Source organism: Boleophthalmus pectinirostris, unplaced genomic scaffold, assembly GCF_026225935.1.
Source record: "Boleophthalmus pectinirostris isolate CB_2022bp ecotype Guang Dong unplaced genomic scaffold, ASM2622593v1 HiC_scaffold_10, whole genome shotgun sequence".
NCBI classification, from domain to species: domain Eukaryota; kingdom Metazoa; phylum Chordata; class Actinopteri; order Gobiiformes; family Gobiidae; genus Boleophthalmus; species Boleophthalmus pectinirostris.
The window spans coordinates 30374952-30395035 of record NW_026570971.1 but is presented as its reverse complement, the minus strand read 5'-3'; the positions used below and the strand labels follow the sequence as shown (position 1 = coordinate 30395035).

Below are 20084 nucleotides of genomic sequence, written 5' to 3'. Positions count from 1 at the left end.
GATCCTACGTGTGCAAATCATACGAGTGCAGATTGTACGTGTGCAGGTTTAGCGCAGTCATTTCAGTCATGTATGGTCTCTTTATTTATGTTGGTCACTTTATTTATGTCGGTCACTTTATTCATGCCCCTACTGTTGTGATGAAAAGACTGGAAAGTGTTTGTCTTTTGGACGCATGCACACTCAACTTTATGTTGCAGTAACCGGGATATTGCGTATATATGCCACAGTATCCTGGTTACTATTGGGATATACCAGCTACAGTATCCCGGTTTATCATAACTGGGATACTGCCTTAATCGGGACACTGAAACCAGGATGCTGTGTATACATGCACCACGACAAAACTGGGATACTCATAAAACCCGATCATAACCGGGATACTGATGTGCATGTAAATGTACTTATTGATTCTGTTCTTCCGTATCCCGGCAACCATTAGAAACAGCCTGAAGCCTCTACATACCGATCTGTCAAAACCATTTAATAATTTTCCCTATGTATTTGAAAAACATATATACATACAGATATATTGTATAAGCAGCTCTTGAAGTCAAAATAAGTCTGCTAAGTTCTGTCTGCATCTAATTAGAATTTTTTCACTGTGTGATTATCAGGAAGTGCACATTAGCATGCTAGTTTGTTGTTAGCTTTAAAGTGATGCTTATAAACTCATTACAGTGAATAATTATTAGGGTGCTCAGAATGCATAAAGTAAGTGAGAAATAACTTTGGACCACCGCAGTTTAGAATGTCTTTATGTCTGTATTTGCACTGTAAAATGTCCCATTGATTCTGTTCTTTCGTATCCTAGCAACCATTAGAAACAGCTAGAAGGCTCTACATACCGATCTGTCAAAACGTCTAAACTATCAAAGCGCTGCCACATGTCTGAGAGTGTGAACAGAGAAGCACCGTGTATTCTGTTTTCAGTCTCTATTAGCTCGGCTCCGAAACGGGAGAGTTTTGGCCCTGACTTATGAGCAGGTGTGAACTATGCACTGGTGTAGATCTGCCAGAGTTTACACTGAAAATACTCCCAAATGCTGGATTAGAGCTTTTGTGGTTTAGACCTGGTTTAGTCCTTGTTTTGTCCTGGTTTAGTTTTGGTTTAGTCCTGGGTTTGACCTTTTTAAATTTTGGTTTAGTTTTGGTTTAGACTGGTTTAGACCTGGTTTAGTCCTGGTTTAGTCCTGGGTTTGCCCTGGTTTAGTTTTGGTTTAGTCTTTTAGTCTTGATTTAGTTTTGGTTTAGTCCTGGGTTTGCCCTGGTTTAGTCTTTTAGTCTTAGTTTAGTTTTGGTTTAGTCCTGGTTTAAACCTGGTTTAGTCTTGGTTTAGTGCTGGTTTAGACCTAGTGTAGTCCTGATTTAGACGTGGTGTAGACCTGGTTTAATACTGCTTTAGTCCTTGTTTAGTACTGTTTTAGACCTGGTTTAGTCCTGGTTTAGACCTGGTTCAGAACTGGTTTAGTTTTAGTTTAGACCTGGTTTAAGTTGTGGTTTAGTCCTGGTTAAGTTGTGGTTTAGTCCTGGTTCAGACCTGGTTAAGTCCTGGTTTAGACCTTGTTTAGACCTGGTTCAGACCTGGTTTAGTCCTGGTTTAGACCTGGTTTAGTCATAGTGTAGACCTAATTGGGATCTGTCCAATTCCTGGAAAGATCTGGTCTTGTTTTCTGGTTTAGATCTGGCTTAGACCACAAGTAGTCCTAATTGAGCTCTCGTCTGGTTCATGAAAAAATAGTATAAAAGCTTTAGTTCTTGTTTAGTCCTGGAATAAGTTTATAACTTGTAAAATATTTGCATTCTGACTTTGAGGAGAGTCACCTATACACAGATCTAACTGGACCTGGTGGCATGCTTATTGCTTATCACCATGGAGATAGATGGTAAAGCAAAAAGCAGGTGGCACCAGATGTTCACCAAAAAAGTTACATAGTGCATCTTTAAAAGCGTGTAGGTGACAAAGGACTCTGCAAGGAATAATGCCTTAAAAAAAAAAAAAAAACTTGAATAAAACCTTGGGAAACACACATTTGTCCTGGTTTTAACCTTGCAGCAGATTTCCAGGTTAGAGTTGAGTTGATTCAGGATGTGAACTGCATGGACAGGATGAGGAAGAATCTGGTCCCGTGGAGGTTTTCCCAAAAACTGGATTCGGACCAAGTTTAGTCCTGGCCCGGTACCAAGTCCCAGCTGCAAAAATGTGAGGAAAGGAGAGTCTGTCTGCAGCCCCTCCCTCTATTCTTCCATTACTCAACAACTCTGAAAACCAAAGAAGGAAGGCCCGGGTTCACTGTGGATCTGTTATCGGATTCTTGTTGAGTTGTTTGTAGATTTCTTTGTGTGTATCGCTTATGTAACGCTTATGTTTGAATCATGGCTTTTTAAAGTTGCACTATGTAACTTTTCTGGATTATCGCTTTGCCTTGAATGCCACACAGTAAAATCGCAGTAAAAAGCAGGAAGTGAAATTGGGCGCTTCCGGCTCCTTTGACTCTGCCTTCTTTTGACTTTACCGTATTTTCTGGACTATTGAGTGCACCTGAATATATGCCATATCGACGAAATTTTAACAAAATTTAAAAATTGTACATATATAAACCGCACCTGAATATAAGACGCAGGTGTCCATGTCTTCAAGAACGTTATCAAGGGCTGTCTGCTTTTATTGCTTCAAAGCTTTTATCGTCTTTTTGCATTGAGTCAGTTCGTCACGCTGCCGTCGCCAAAGTCTCACCATCGACTCACTGATGCCGATCTCACCTGCAGCAGCTCGATTTCCCTCTTCGACAACCACATCAATTGCTGTTAATTTAAAAGCTGCATCACCTGCATTTCTTCAAGTGTTTTCCATAAGGAGGGTGTGTGTATGAAGAGCAAAATAACTGTTCAAAACTCAATCTAATGAGCATCTTCCTCGGTACATCACCCCGTCTCTTCCCATGCTCTACTGCACATGTCTCCTGCAGAAAGAGCCGCTGTCCTGTCTGTATCATGTCAGTGTCTTGTAGGATTTCAGCACATTTCAGACTCTCTCACGTACGGGGCTAGTTCTATCAATCAGGTATTGAGATGTTTCTTCTTGTCATTTACACATACGGGTAAGACGTATCCCCCTCACTAATTTTCATTTAGCATCATAACTTATTTTATCACACGGCGATACACTATTTGAGTGTGCTGACAATACATATATGAATGGACAATGTGCCAAACAAATAATCCGTTCCGTATATTAGCTGCATCGTTTTATTAGTTGCTGGGTTCAAAAAAGTTGCGGCTTATAGTCTGGAATTTACGGTACATTGAAAAATTGTCACCTCTCTCTATAACTGCTGCAGTGAGCCTCGTCTTTTTGTTTTTAAAATGTTCGTATTAACCCGCTCTACATGATCCTGGTGTTTTTATTTTACTATTTTGTCCGTAAATCAATTCCTATTCCTGATATGAATGGTAACAATAAAACAAAACAAAATAAAACGAGAGGGGTAGATGCCACCAAAAACGTGGCTTGACTTTTTAGTATTTGACTTTTTACACTTTTTGTGCCATGGGCTGCGCTGATCTGCAGGATCAGGATCTAGGAAAATCGTAAAAATCCCGAATCCCCCGACAAGCGTGACCGCGTGTCCGTAGAGGAAGCAGGCGAGGAGGATGGCGATAGCTTGGCGTAGTGTGATGATGATTGTAAACACCGCCGCCCCGAACTGGTTGATGGTGTAGAATATAAACAGCTGACCGCAAGCCAGCCACACGGACAGCAAAACGGCGTGAAAAGCGACCTCCGAATGTCGCACCATCCTTCATTTGACAGGAGCCGAATGCTATGGGTGACGTCACACTCACTTAAGGTTGGGACGCTTTGACCAGAGGCGGCGCTACCATTAGGCAAAAGTAGGCAGCTGCCCCCCCAAACCTAGAGATGCCCTCACTAGTGGCCGAGAACTCAGATCAATTTGATTTTCTCTCATATGACATTAACAACAAAAATCTGCAACAAAATAAAACCACTTTCTGCTTGGGTTATCTAGTAGACGACATAACTAATAAGACAAGTTTCCAATCCAGCATAATTCAAATAAATAGAAATGTGCATGTCTCAAGAACAATGGGAAAAAACAGACAATAAATTATGCATTAGATAGTGCATTATAGTGAGGGCCCCAAACTTAGTTCGCCTAGGGCCCCCAAATTGCTAACTCCGCCACTGGCTTTGACGCACTCCAAAACTGCCGCTTCCATTATTTTCTATGACGTCTGCGCTTAAACCCTTGACAAAAGAAAAAGACAAAACTTCAGGTATACTTCTGAGTTTCCAGTTTTGTCATCACAAGTTTCAAATGTCCAAGAAGCAGATTTAGTAGATTGTGTGACTTTTGAATGGGGCAGAGCTGTAGGTCAGACAGAGGCCGGTGTAGTGGACATTTGCTGAGCTGCTGTAATTGGAGGATTGTCCTTCTGTTTTATTTGGTCAGCAGAGGCTCTCCTTGTGGATACAGCTCTCTATGTAAATGTGAGAGGTACTCCGAGGTCAGCAGAGTGTGTGCGGTGACTTTGACTGAGCTGAGTCTAGTTACGTAGAACAATAAGGCAATTTATTACGACCTGTGCAAGGTTGGTGAGCACAGTAATACTGATCGAAATCTCATCAAATTGTTTATTCAGGCCTGTTAAAGCTCCTGTATTAAACATAATTGACTCTTGTGAGATTTAAGCCATGTTAGAGTGTTGCTACCTCCTCAAAAACATACCTGGAGGTCCTTTATTAGGTTCTTTTATTATTAGTCTGTCTACATCTTCAAAGCTCAACATGCTCTGTTTCATGTTGTGATGTCATGAAGCGGTAGTTTTTAAATTAATATCTACTTTTTTATCTTTTATTCAGTTGAGATCAGCAGTTACAGGGCTGTAATTACTCAAATGATTCTAGTGAAGGTGTATGGGCAGCAGGTGTAAGAGTGTTTGTCCTCTGATGTGAAGGTTGGAGGTTCGAATCCCGCTCTCGACATGAAAAAAACAATCCGTTGAGAGGTCAGATCCATTGACCTACAGGTTGTCGTTTGTGTGTTTCTAGCTCACACAGATGAATACTGTTCTTGTGTCCTTGGGCAAGACACTTAACCCACCTCGCCCCTAGTGTCTGCGTACAGTGGTGTATGAGTGTATGTGTGTCTGAATGAGTGTGTGTGGGCTTTGATCACCTTGATGAAGATGGAAAAGCGCTATATAAAAATGTGACTATTTATCATTTATGGAGCATTTCCTGTATTACCACATGACATCACAAGGTGGAAGGTGTTTCCTGGCTGAGAGAAGAACTCAGCCTTAATATGCAGAGTTTGTGTGTTTAAATATATGGGAATGACACAAAACACAACTCCAGGTATATTTATGACGAGGAAACAACATTATAACATAGATTGGAAAATTGCATAAAATAGAATATAGGGGGCCCTTTAATTGCAGCTTTTTCTAGTGGGAGGGTTCACTACCTGCTTATCTGCATGGAGTTATTTATAGGTGTTTTTATTGATTAAAAACAAGCATAAGTTGGGTCGCCTCTCCACAGATCACAAATCCACCTGTAAATTCTGCTCGTCTCCATGGTGATTGATATGCTAAAGCCGCAACCAGGAGTAAATCAATTTTAGATACCAATTCATAAACTAACTGAAATATGCATTGTTTTTGTTTTATCTTGTTATATTGTAAATGACATCTCACATGAACTGGAACAGCGTGTTCTTGCGCTTTCTTCAGTTGTTCAGTGTAGTTTGTTCAGTTTGTTGAGTTGTGTTGCTTGTACACACTGGAGGCATTGATGTATTCAACCTGGAGTTTATGGAAAATCTGACCTAAAATCTATAGAAGTGGGTCACACGCTGCTCACAGAGACAAAGACTCAGGGCTGGAGTCCACGTTACAAATACAGCGTGGTTCTGTGCTCTGCTGTGTCTGACCCGCTTTCACTTCAAATAATGAATAGAGCAATTAACACACTATATACACTCCTTATAAAATGGAGCCGTCTGAATAATTCCATCCAAATGTGTATAGATTTTTACTTTTTCTACCAGGAGCATAACAGCAAATCTTCCTCCAAAGTTTCATACTGATTGGAAATTACAATGCCAGATGCCCTCCCTGACACAACCATTTTCATTGTAACTTTCTGGAGGTGGACATTCCATTGAATAAAGTAAAACCATGCTGTGGAATAGGGATGGGCATGATTAGTCGACTAATCAATAATTGATCATTTTGTACGTTCATTTCTAATCTACAAACTGCGCTGCATCTGACAAAGCAAACACTGGAGTTGCGGCCTCAGTCCCACGTTTCGGCTCTGGCACCAACTTGGAGATCACTACAACACTCAGTGGTGCATGTATAAGCTGTAGCCCGGTTACTGCAACATGAAGAGTTGCACTAAACCTGCACCCGTACGATCTTTGAAAACATCGCAACACGCACACAGAACAGACTCACCTTCAGCATCAACATCCTTCTGTCACAGAACGAGCCCACATATTCCACTGAGTCGTGTCCTTTAGTCCAACAGAAGCTGAACCGCATCAGCTGCTTAGTTTATTCAAATTAGCCATGTAGTTTTAAATTTCGTTTCTGTAAGATTTGTGCAAAGCTGCATTAAACACATTATAATGTCAACTTGTTGAGTTGAGTTTATTTATGCAGATTAGTAATAATAATGATGATACTTATTATATAAAAACGCTAATGATTAATCGAAAATTAATCGTTAATTCTCCGGACGATCGATTAATAAAATTTTATCGAATGCCCATCCCTACTCTGGAACATTCTCCATGCAGACATATTTTATGCCATACCATAGAACAGGGGTGTCAAACTCACTTTGGTCCGGGGGCCGTATCCGGCTTACTTTGATCCCAAAGGGGCCGGATCAGAAAACTCATGACATATAAACCCCAAAAATAGCAATAAGTTCAAATATTTGTGCAGAGAAGCGCAAATCTATTGCAGAAATCTTTTTTAATTGATGAACTCTTTTTTTTTTTTTACAAAATATTATAATATTATGAACAACCTGAAACTTTAAGAAAAATGCAATTTCAACACAATGTTTTAACATGAACTTGTATGTAAATAGGAATAAGTCCATTTTTCTTGAAAAATCCTGCACTTGGCGTCCACTTTTCTCATTTTTGACATTTTGCTGATGAGGTCAAAACGATCGTCCTTTAAGAGCGTTTGGAAAGAGGCAAGTCTTCATTTGTGCTGCTCTGGTGGGAGGGGCCACGCACAGAGGCGCTGGAGACGCTGCTATGCTAAGCGGCACAGAAAATTACCAATATTTGAATAGAGGGCCAGATTAAAGGTCTTGGAGGGCCGGATCCTGCCCCCGGGCCTTATGTTTGACACCTGTGCCATAGAAGCGAACCTTTCCATGAAAATGAGCAAGTGCAGAATCAAGTTTGTGGAGATACAAGCCTACCAACAGTGAGGACACACGTTTTTTCCAAGTTCTTCAATGCAATAAACACAACGTAAATGAAAAAAAAAAAAAAAAACATGCAAAAAAGTTACATACCATGGCTTTAAGTGCTTTTAAATGGTCACTTTTCCACCTTCTAGTTACTCAGAGCGCTTTACGTCAACCCATTCTCGCACACGTTCAAACACCGGGGTACACAGACACCGGGAGCAAGCTGGGTTTAGTGTCTTGCCCAAGGACGCAACAGCAACATTTATCCGTGGGAGCTGGAATGACGTCTATGTCGAGAGCGGAACCCAAAACGCCAACCTCGGACAAACTCTCAACTCAAACATCTGAGCTATTGTTGCCCACATTTTAGTCTCCTAGGTTTCGGTTGAACAAGGGAAACACATTTATCCAAAACAAACAAACAAATAAAGTTCGGTAAAGTATTTGAGCTGGTTGGTGGTTTGCACTCTGCTTTGTATCACGCTTGTACAAATGTGTAGTGTGATTTGCAAACACACTTTCTTTATTTGCTTAACAGCGAGTGAAGAATGGACCAAGTCGTAAAGTGAATTATTGTCCTGAAAAGCTCTTTATAAAATACTTTTCTATTATGATGCATCTCTTTGACCTTCATTGTGTCGTAGTATCGGTGTGTTTGGTGTGCGTTCAGTTATCTTTGCTTTGGTGTGGTTTGGTCCCTGAGAAAAGTAAAAAACCGAAACTTGAAAAGAAACTCGCACAATCTGTTCATTCATCTCTTTGTTTCAGTCTTTTTTTTGATCGCCCCACGCTGCTCCGTACGACAGGAATCTGGACACGAGGCTCAAATGACCCCAGGAATGACAGATATGGAGAGAAAGAGAGAGGAGAGGGAGGAGTGGGAGAGAGTGAGTAGAGAGAAGGAGGAAAGGAGAGAGAAAGAGGAGAGGGAATAGGAGGAGAGTAGGGAGAGAGAGAGAGGAATAATCTGAGAAGAAAGGGAGTCAAGAACAGACGGGGTAGAGAGAAAGAGAGAGAGGAGATAGAGATGAGGGGGTGAGAGAAGAGAGTGAAAGGGAGATGGTATGGAGATGAAGAAAAAGGGAGTGAGAGGGAGTGGCTGGAGAGAAAGAGAGAAGAGAGAGAAAAGAGGGAGAGAGCAGGGAGAAAAAAATGAAGGGAGGAAAAGTGAGGGATATAATAAGGAGAGAGAAAGGATGTAGAGAGTAAAAGCGATAGAGATGATGGAGTGAAAAAGCTTGAGAATGAGAGGAAGAGAGGATGGAGATGAAGAGAAAGGGAGTGAGAGGGGATAAGTGGAGAGAAAGAGAGAAAGCAGGGAGAGAGAAAGAGTTGGTAGGTATAGAGAAAGGGGGTAGAGAGCAGAGAGAAAGAATGAAGGGGGAAAAAGTGAGGGATATAATAGGGAGAGAGAGGATGTAGAGACTGAGAGTGATAGAGATGATGGAGTGAGAGAGGAAAGAGGATGGAGATGAAGAGAAACGGAGTGACAGGGGGTAGGTGGAGAGAAAGAGAAAGAGAGAAAGAGAAAAATGTGGAGACAGGAAGGATGTAAAGAGTGAGAGCGACAGATGATGGAGTGAGAAAGGTAGAGAGTGAGAGGGAGAAAGAAAGAGGAATGAAAGCATCAAGGAGAAAGAGAAGAGAGAAAGAGACTGGAGAAAAAGGCAGAAATAGGGGTGATGAGAGAGAAAGAAAGAGAAGAAAGAGAGAGAAAGAAACTGAGGAGGGAGCGAGATAGAGAGAGGGAAAAGGAGAAGAGAGAGGAAAAAGGATGGATATAATAGGGAGAGAGAGAGTGTGTGGAGAGTGAGAGGAAAAGAGATGATGGAGTGAGAAAGAGAGTGAGAAGGAGAGAGTGGACAGAGGGAAAGAAGAGGAATAAATAGAGAATGAGAAAGAGGAATGAAAGCATCAAGGAGAAAGAAAAAGGGAGACAGGAGAAAAAGGCAGATATAGGGATGTTGAGAAAGAGAGAGAAAGAAACTGAGGAGGGAGAGAGATAGAGACAGACAAAAGGAGAAGAGAGAGAAAAAAAGATGGAGACAATAGGAAGAGAGAGTGAAGGAGTGAGAAAGGTAGAAAGTGAAAGGTAGAGAGCAACAGCGAGGGAAAGGAGAAGAGTAAATAGAGGATGAGAAGGAGGAGTGAAAGCATGAAGGAGAAAGAGAAAGAGAGATGGGAGAAAGAGATAGAGGTGATGAGAAGGAGAGATAAAGAAACTGAGGACAGAGGGAGAGAGACAAGAGAGAGGAGGGGAGAGAAAGAGATTGAGAAGGGGGAAAGAGATAGAGAGAGAGAAAAGGAGAAGAGAGAGATTGGAGATGGGAGGGAACAATGCGTACTCTGTTGCTAAGATTGTCAAGTTTGTCCAAAAATCTCTCCTCTCTCTTTCTCCGGCACCTCAGAAAAAAAAAAAAACTTAATTGAAATTAAACTTTTAAAATCTGTTTCAGCTTCGTTTTGACATTCCATCACAAAAATCTGACTCTAGATGTGTTTTGATGAAGAAAAAAGTATCCAAAAAAAGTGTAATTTACATGAGTCCGGCGTCTTTGTGTCCTGTTGTAACCTGACGCCGGTGTGTGTGTCGATGGGTCAGTGTGTTTGGGAAAAACTGTGGTTTGGCCCAAGCTCCTGTGAAGGAAGTGAACGAGAGAATACCCGAAATGTATGGAGGAAAGGATGTGTGTTTATGTGTGTGGGGGAGGGAGAGGAAGAGAGAGAGAAGAGAGAGAGAGAGAGTTAGATTAAGGTTTAGAGATGGGGAGTGGATGGAGAGGGAAGAAAAGAGAGAGTTAGGGCAAGGCATAGAGAGAGAGGGGGGAGAAAGGGAGAGAGAGGAGAGAGAACAAGGGAGTTAGGAGGAGTAAGGTAGAAAAAGAGATAAAGAGAGGAGAGAAAGAGATTGTTTGGTGAAGGTAGAGACAGGAAGGGATGCAAGGAGAGAGATCGGGAATAGAAAGAGAGTAAGAGGAAGGTAGAGAGAAAGAGAGAGAGAGAGAGGAGAGAGAAAGACAGGGAAGGAGAACGAGAGAGAGTTAGATTAAGGTATAGAGAGATGGGGTGAAGGGAGAGGGGGAAAGAAAGAGAGGGAAGAGAGAGAGAGTTAGATCAATGTATAGAGAGAGAGCTGGAGAAAGGAAGAGAGAGAGAGGAGAGAGAACAAGGGAGTTAGGAAAAAGTAGAAAGAGAGACAAAAGAGAGAGAGAGAGATTGGGAATAGAAAGAGTAAGAGGAAGGAAGAGAGAAAGAGAAGAGAAAGTGAGATTGAGTTATAGAGAGACGGGTTTGGAGCAAGAGGGAGAGAGAGAGGGAGAGAAAAGGAGAACGAGGGAGTGTTAGGTCAAGGTATAGAGAGAGACAAGGAGAGAGGGAGGGGAGAGAGAATGAGAGAGGGTTAGAAGAAGGTAGAAAGAGAGTGAGAGAAGGGGGAAGACATGAGAGAGAGATAGATTAAGGTATAGAGATGGGGTGGACGGAGAGGGAGATAGAGAGAAAGAGAGGGAAGAGAGAGAGGGTTAGGTGGAGAAAGGGAGAGAGAGTAAAGGGAACAAGGGAGTTAGGGGAAGGTAGAAAAAGAGATAAAGAGAAGAGCGAAAGAGGGTGTTAGGTAGAGACAGGAAGGGATGCAGGGAGAGAGATTGGGAATAGAAAGAGTAAGAGAAAGAGAGAGAGGGGTAGAGGGAGAGAGAAAAGGAAAACGAGAGAGTGTTAGGTCAAGGAATAGAGAGAGAAGGAGAGAAGGGGAGAGGGGGAGTGGAGAGAGAATGAGAGAGAGTTAGATTAAGGTATAGAGATGCGGTGGATGGAGCGGGAGATAGAGAGAAAGAGAGGGAAGAGAAAGAGTTAGGACAAGGTATAGGGAGAGAAAGGGAGGGGAGAGAGAACAAGGGAGTTAGGGGAAGGTAGAAAAAGATAAAGAGAGGAGAGAAAGAGATTGTTAGGTGAAGGTAGAGACAGGGAGGGATGCAGAGAGAGAGATTGGGAATAGAGAAAGAGTAAGAGGAAGGTAGAGAGAAAGAGAGAGACAGAAAGAGAAAGGAGAGAGAAAAGGAGAACGAGAGAGAGTTAGATTAAGGTATAGAAAGATGGGGTGAAGGGAGAGGGGGAAAGAAAGAGAGGGAAGAGAGAGAGAGTTAGGTCAATGTATAGAGAGAGGGGGAGAAAGGGAGAGGAGAGAGAACAAGGGAGTTAGGGGAAGGCAGAAAAAGAGATAAAGAGAGGAGAGAAAGAGATTGTTAGGTGAAGGTAGAGACAGGAAGGGATGCAAGGAGAGAGATCGGGAATAGAAAGAGAGTAAGAGGAAGGTAGAGAGAAAGAGAAAGGGGTGGAGAGAGAGAGTTAGGTCAGTGTATAGAGAGAACGGGAGAGAGGGAGGGGAGAGCAAATGAGAGAAAGTTAGGAGAAAGTAGAAAAAGAGTGAAAGAAAGGGAAAGAGGCGAGAGAGAGTTAGATTAAGGTATAGAGATGGGGTGGACGGAGAGGGAGATAGAGAGAAACAGAGGGAAGAGAGAGTGTTAGGGCAAGGTGTAGAGAGAAAAGGAGGGGGGGCACGAGAGAGAGAGTTAGGAGAGTGAGAGAAAAGGGACGAGTTGAGAGAGAGGGGGAGAAAGGGAGAGAGGGAGAAGAGAGAGACCAAGGCAGTTAGGAGAAGGTAGAAAAAGAGATAAAGAAAGGAGAGGAAGAGCGTGAGGTGAAGGTAGAGACAGAAAGAGATGCAGAGAGAAAGAAAGGAGAGAGATTGGGAATAGAAAGAGAGTAAGAGGAAGGTAAGAAAACAGAGAGGAAGATGGGATGGGATAGAGAGAGGGAGAGGAGAGTAAAAGAGAAAGAGAAGAGAGGGAGGGAGGGAGCAAACAGGGTAATTGAAATCATTCGAGGATTTGTCTGACTGAGCTCATGTTCTGCCCCAGTTCATACAGAGGAAATCACATTATATACCTGTTACTGTTACTGCTGCTGCTCCTGCGGGTTTAAAGTTTACACAGAAATCAAACGAAAACAGCATTTTACTCTGAAGACTATAAAGAAATATATAAAGTTCTCACAATATGTATTTAACAGTACACAAACTTTTATTTACTATATAGAGGCTGAATAGAAGTTTCTCTCAAATCAGTTGAGAGAGTCCTTGAGCAAGACTAGAAAATTGTCATAAATATGGATTCTTGTAAAGAGTGGTTGTAGTAGTAACAGTAATGCGCTACTTGAAGTACTGTTTTGAAGTAACTATACTTTTACTTGATACCACTTTGGAAAATGTTGCTGTGAATTTGCATGAGAAGTTTCTTTAAAAAAAAAAAAAAAAAAATGGTCTGACTAATGCGGGTGTGTACCCCACCCTCATCTCCTACTGTTAGTATGACAGAATAAAAACAGATCATATATCAGTTATTTTTTTATATCATTGTATTACACTGGGTGACACAGTACTGCATCCCACCCTCATTACCTAGAACTTATATAATGGATGCACCGACTCTGAACCCTTTAATATTAGAATTTTTTTGAAAAGTCTATGGGAAAATGTTATGGAAAATTTACTTCCAAAACCGTTGAGCTCCATATGATGTGGACTGGATGCAAAAGGGAGGGCATCTGACTTAAAAAAAAAAAAAAAAAAAAAGACAAAACTTTATGGTTTTACTATGGCTACTTCAATGATAAAGGCTGCAGTCAAACCTTTAAATTCTAAGACTATTATAACATTCTTAGTTAAGACCTAAAATTTTATTTAAAATCTTCAACTTCTACAATCTGTTTCTGAGATGTTATAAAATGCTCATTTATTCAAGCATTTCTCAGAATCTTGAGTTTTAAATGTGCTTTTTGGACTTCTTTTTTGGACACTTGCATTAGTTAGAACATAGCTGGTTAGAGTCCATTATGCCTCTGAACCCTTTAATAGTAGATTTTTTTAGAAAGTCCATGGGAAAATTTCATGGTAAATTTGATTCCAGAACCGCTGAGCTCCATATGATGTGACAGGATGCAAAAAACTGACAAAAATTTATGGTTTTACAATGGCTACCTCAATTAAAAAGGCTGCAGTCAAAAACTGAAATTCTAAGACTATTATAACATTCTTAGTTAAGACCTATAATGTTATTTACAATCTGTTTCTGAAATGTTATAAACCACTCAGTTATTAAAGCATTTCTTAGAATCTTAAGTTTTAAATGCGTTTTTTGGACTCCTTTTTTGGACTAGTTAGAACATAGTGGGATAACCTCCATGATGCCTCTGAACCCTTTAGTAATAGAATTTTTTTTTTAAGTCTATGGGAAAATTTCATGTTAAATTTAATTCCAGAACCATTGAGCTCCATATGATGTGACTGGATGCAAAAGGGAGGGCATGTGACTTAAAAAAACTGACAAAAATTTATGATTTTACTATGGCTACCTCAATGACAAATGTTACAGTTAAAACATACAAAAAAAGAGATTATAATATTCTTGTTTAATAGGTCTTGACAGAATGCCGTTAATTGTGAATTAGAGTATATGAGTACATCTTTTTATACCCTTTAGCCTGTAGCGTCGCATGTTTGTGTACAGTATATGCAGTATGTTTAACAGTGAGGAGCCTTGTTCTTGTTAAATACAGACTCCATGTGAGGCCCCAGGAGTCTGTGAACAATGAAGAGACTGTGGAGAAGAGCTTTAATGTTTTTATGTATAGAAGATAAATGTTATGTGTGATTGAACTGGGGCTTTCTGACCGCAGGTAATTCCCTCTGACTTAGACTTATCCATGGGTTTCACAAGGATAAAAAACTAGGACCGCTGCCATAGCGATGAACAAATGAAACTAAATATTATATCTTTTTAATTTGGAAAAGTCCTTAAAATGTCGCCTGTAACATGAGCTGAAACACATGAGTTGGTTTAGCTTGCCCTTATGTTTCATTCTTCAGAGTTCACTAATTACAGGTTTTACCGTCCTTATTAAATTGTCAAACATAATTACATTTTTTTTTAGCTAAAATCATTTCCTTTTTTTTTTTTTTACTCATCGTTGTTTGAGACTTTGATAGTTGACCCATCAGTAAGATACATAACTTACATGGGTGTAAAATGTTACCACCTGGAGTTAGGGTTTGATGCTTTTTTTTTTTTTTTTTTTCTTGGCATCCTCATGGATTTCCTGTTGAAAAGTGCCATCCTGTTTTGGACAATAAAACACTTCCTGTTTCAAAAGTGTTATGATGCTTTTCCTTTTGGACTAAAATAACTGTCCTTAAACTTTCAATTCAATTTGTGTTAACCCTTTAAACTGTCACGTTTGTGCCAGAGCTGCAGGCAAACAGTCAGGGAGTGCAAACGAGAAAAGATAGAATCGTGGAAAATTTCTCTGGTTTGTCAGTTTTTTCAGGTTTCAGACAAACGTGACTTCCTGGTTGGAAATTGTGACATCACTAGGGAATTCAATAGCTGTGACTCTAGCAAATTATGTTTAAAATACCAGGAAAATATGTTTCTAGCGTGTAAGTTGTTACTCATTTTTTGGATAGAACTCATATCGTCAGTAGGGCTGGGCATCATTCATAGGTATCATTGCTGATACCTCGATACATAGGCCACGATATGATGCATATCTCGATACATAGGCCATGGTACGATACATATTTTGATACATAGGCCATGATACAATACATATCTTGATACAGTGCGCTTTCAATTTGATACGATATATTTCAAAACAATTTAATATGGTTCAATAAAAAATAATGACTAAATCATGGCTGTGATACTAAAAGTCTGTTAAACCACTTCTTGTGCAAAGTTCATATGAAACATAAACATTTTAATTCGCAAAACAGTGAAAATGTCAAATGTGCTGCACAAAAAAGTTTTCTTCCTTTGAACAAGCAACAAAACTGTAGCACTGTAACAAAATAATTTGGTAAAATATACCAAAACATACTCTTGGTGATATATTGATACAGCAGCCCATGATATTGGTACTGTATCATCACATTAAACAATATACGGTATAACAATATTTAGATATTTTGGCAGACCCTTAGTTATCAGTGTTAGACTCTCTGAAATAGGACTCTACTTACTATAATTTTCAACATATTTTTCAACTTTTCATCAAAAACTGCTACTTAAAAGAAACAGAAAACACACCAAAATTCTTGTAGAGGTGCAAATGCGAGAAGCAGCAAAACAAAAGCGAAAAAATGCCTTCGTCAGATATTTTTCTCGCTTTGATGTACTGTCCAAAGCAAGAAAAATATCTGACGAAGGCTGTTTTTGCTGAAACATTATTTATAAATAAAAAACCTTTTGGACATCGGCCATCTGAGTGTGCTATGCATTTTTTTTCGGCTTTGAAAAACTGCTTCTTAGTCAATCTAAAACTATAATTTATATTTACAACATGTATTATTCCACCAAGTTAAATCCACGTTAGGGAATGATTAAAACCTGTCGTAAGTACTTAAAACTATAACAGTTTATTTCAATTTGCGATAAAGTTACGTGCAAAATAGACCTATATATAATTACTACAAGTATTGCAGATCTGCCAGAGATGTGCACCAGGCTGGCAAAGTTAGGAATTCAGATCTGTGGAGAGAAATACCAACTCATAATTACAGGTATTTCTGAACAATGTAAACTTGTGTAATTCCATAAATTGTAGATAACTTTGCTGTCATATTGTGGAACATTCCAGACAAAGCTTTAACATATGGAAGCCTGCAAAGTTAAGCAGTGCACTGTTAATTTAGTCTTTGAACAAGCTTAAAATTTTCCACTCTAGTTGAGGTCCAGTGCTTTCTGTCTGAACCCTGGACTCAAAGGAAAACTATTACATAAGTGGACCCAGCCTGTGTCATTGTTCTATTGTGTGACTAGTGACAAAATCACTTTCCTTTTATTACGGAACATTCCTCTGTTGGCGCTCTGAAAGCCTCTGAGTGTTTTCAAACATGGATTCAAACAATTACACGGTGTAATTTTAGGATTAGCCGGCTTTAAGTTTGTTTGAGTGAAATCAACAGTGGACTTTTCATGCTTTATTATAGATACAACATTCTTTACAGCGAGAAGTTATGGAAATATTGGAAGAACATAACAGACAATTTGGAAATTAGGAAAAATCCATGTTATTTTATGCAGCTAAGGCCAACAGCTGCTTACATTTATGTGTTTTATTGAAGAAAAAACAATTAAATCACTGCAGCAATAACATCTAACTGTTAATCAAATCAAAATAACTTTTCATTTATCTGTTAAAAACTTCAATTGCAGACAGAGCACCAGCGCAAGTAGAAACACTTACAGCTACAAAATGCAAGAAGATATAACAATTACGTAATAACGTGCACTTACAACAGGGGTGTCCAAACTTTTTTCATCAAGGGTCACATATCTAAACACAGACAAAGCAGAGGGCTGATCGAGGGTCGTAGACTGATGCTCAATACAGTGAATAATTGAAATCTGTGCATGTTTAACACATTAGAATGAGCCATCAGTCTTTATTCATGCTAAGATCCTTAAAACCACACACTAAATATTCAGTATTTAGTTAATGCAAGGTAATTTGGGCCAATTCACCTAGACGTCTGAGGGCCAAGAAAAATTTGTCTGAGGGCAGCATTTGGCCCCCGGGCCATAGTTTGGACATACCTGACTTACAATAATTCGATAATTCCACATATAAGATTTTTTTGGTGTGTATGTCATAATGTCCATTGTCTCACTTTCATGTAGGGCCTTTCAAATGTATATATTTGTAGTCTATGTTGGGTAGAGTGGTCAGATTAACTATCCACAGGTTGGCGGCGCCTTTCTAGCACAATGCTGCTGTTGTATCCTTTGGCAAGACACATAACCCACCTCGTCCCTAGTGTCTGTACACTGGTGTATGAATGTGTGTGTGAATGGGTGAGTGGCTTCTTAATATAAAGTATATAAAATGTGCTATATAAAATGTAACTGTTTACCACTTATACATATGAATTAGGGATGTAACAATAACCGAAATATCGTGATATCATATCGTCAAAAGTCTCATAATAATATCGTGGACCATCACAAAATATCGAATCACAAGTTTTGTTGCTTAAATTCATTGTTATGGTGCAGCAATAGCTAAAATACAGGGAACTACATAGACCATGATCCTTTGCTCTGTTTCAGTCCAATCTACATGCTGGAACAATGGTTATTAAGCATTTTTAAATCTTAATTATTTGGATTATGACGAGAGAAAAGTAACTGTACTGTGTGGTGTATATCGTGAAAATATTGTATCGAGATGAATTGGGTATCATTACATCCCTAGTATGTATGCATGTATGTATGTATGTATGTATGTATGTATGTATGTATGTATGCATGCATGTATGTATGCTTGTTTGCATGTATGTATGTTTTATGTTTGTATGTATGTATGTATGTGTATGTATGCATGTGTGTGTTGTATCTGTTGTTATGTATGTATGTGTATGTATGTGTATGTTTGTCTGTCTGTATGTATGTTTGTATGTTGTTTATGTATGTATGTATGTATGTATGTATGTATACTTGTATGTATGTACGTTTGTATCTATGTATGTAGGTATGTAGGTATGCATGTATGTATGCATGTTTGTATGTAAGTATGTGTTGTATGCTTGTTTGCATGTGTATGATTTTATGTTTGTATGTTTGTTTGTATGTATGTATGTGTATGTATGCATGTTTGTCTGTATGTATGTATGTTTGTATGCTTGTTTGCATGTATGTATGTATGTATGTATGTATGTATGCTTGTATGTTTTTTGCTGTTTTTTGTCATACAGCTTATAATACTGCATATCATTGTCATTTCTCCCATGTCACCATTTTACTTTGCATAGGACATTTTTATTTAATTATAGGAATGGGACGAGACACAGTGTCTATGAGACAAGATAAACTGTGCCATTCAGTTCACAATTTTGGCTTTCCAGATTTTGTTTCATATAATTTTGTAGTTTTGTTGTCTCTGTAGCACTGCTTTTTGGTACTACAGCTTCTCAAGCTAGATTAACCCCTTATTTATTATATAAGCAAATGTAAAATATGAGGAAAGTCTTTCTTTTGAATATTATTGCACATATTTACAACGAAGGCTTATTCATCTTGGCTAGTAATGGTTTTCACTCATTATGTTGTATACACTAATTATAATGTTTGTATATTTTTCTGTTTTCTTTAGATGCGTCCATAAACTACATCCGACAGCTGGAGAACAGGATGAGAATGCTGGAAGATGAGAACAGGCAGCTCATATCACAGGTAATGTTTAAATGTCATAATATTAACAGACTCCTTTGTATTCATGTCAAATTCCTTATATCTGTGGCCAAAGATTTGAAACATTCGATGCAGATTTGATCATTCTGGGAGTACATCATGACATAGTTATTCAACCAACTGTGACGATCTGTTCCATGTGGCCCTTCTGCACATGGCTCTGAGTGTTTTCACCATGAAAGATGTCAAATTAAATGATTTTACAAGATAGAGATAGCAGACTTAATCTTAAATATTTGTGCTTAAAAATGTTTCCAGTTTTTCTAGTTTTGGTTGTTAAAGCTGCACTGTCTATCATTTTTGATTGATTGATTGATTCGTTTTTGTTTTGAGTTTGTACCAAGAGAGAAACGATAATCATACACATCCTACATATACTTTGTAAAAACAGAAAAGCACATTTCTCTAAAAGGAGTGGGAAGATGAAAATTTATATTAACCCACCCCAATTCATAACAGTTTCAAAAATGATGTGTTTGCCTATATACATGTACATACAAATATTTACAGATAGCAAAATAAATGACTTACTTTGCATACTAAATATAATTTTAACCCAGTTTTTAACTCTTTAAAAAAATATTGCATTATGTTTTAGAGTTATTATTTAATCTGTATACTTTTCACTCAGTGCTGTCACTCACCCTTATACCACGAAAGCAAAAGCTCTTCATAATTTCTTTTGAAGCTATGAATATTTTTGCACTGCTTCAGGTTTTCTCTCAACACATTTCACAGCTTGACCCACACGCAAATACACACACACACGCACACACACATATAATAAATAAATAAATAAATATATATGTGTGTGTGTGTGTGTGTATACTGTACCTGCATTTGAGGGCTGTTCTGATACACTCTATTTAAAGGGCCAAAGACGCCTCCTCACACTCATGGTGTTATCTTTGATCCACACTGAACCTGAGCTAACACCGTACACACTCATACGATGCAGAGGGGAGTGGTCTAAAGCATCCTCACTCACTCAGCACTGTGAGACACACACGCACACACGCACACACAGACTGAACCCACACACAGATACACACAAGCTTTTCCTGATGTTTCACACTGTCTTTGTTTTAAATTTACCCCTTCCCCTTATTTCATAGTGTCCTTCTTGTGTATTGAACAGTTTTTGGATTTTAAGTGGCAGTATATATTTTTGTTTGGTTTATACAAAAGCAAAGCAGTGTAAAATTTCACTAAATCCAAAAATATTAATAATTTTGATCTGAAAAACAAGTCGTTTGTGTGATCCAAGTAACCAACCTTATGCATTATTCTCACAGCATGTTTTTGTGATTTGA

The 20084-nt window shown here is 39.0% G+C and overlaps 1 protein-coding gene across 1 annotated transcript in view; it reads left to right on the top strand.

The window, feature by feature from the left end:
* Nucleotides 1-20084, top strand: part of ccdc85ca (coiled-coil domain containing 85C, a) — a 68349-nt gene that overhangs the window by 34833 nt on the left and 13432 nt on the right. Inside the window, exon 2 of the mRNA XM_020931580.2 lies at nt 18674-18753. Coding sequence (XP_020787239.1) covers nt 18674-18753 — 80 coding nt within the window. The remainder of the gene's footprint in view (nt 1-18673; nt 18754-20084) is intronic.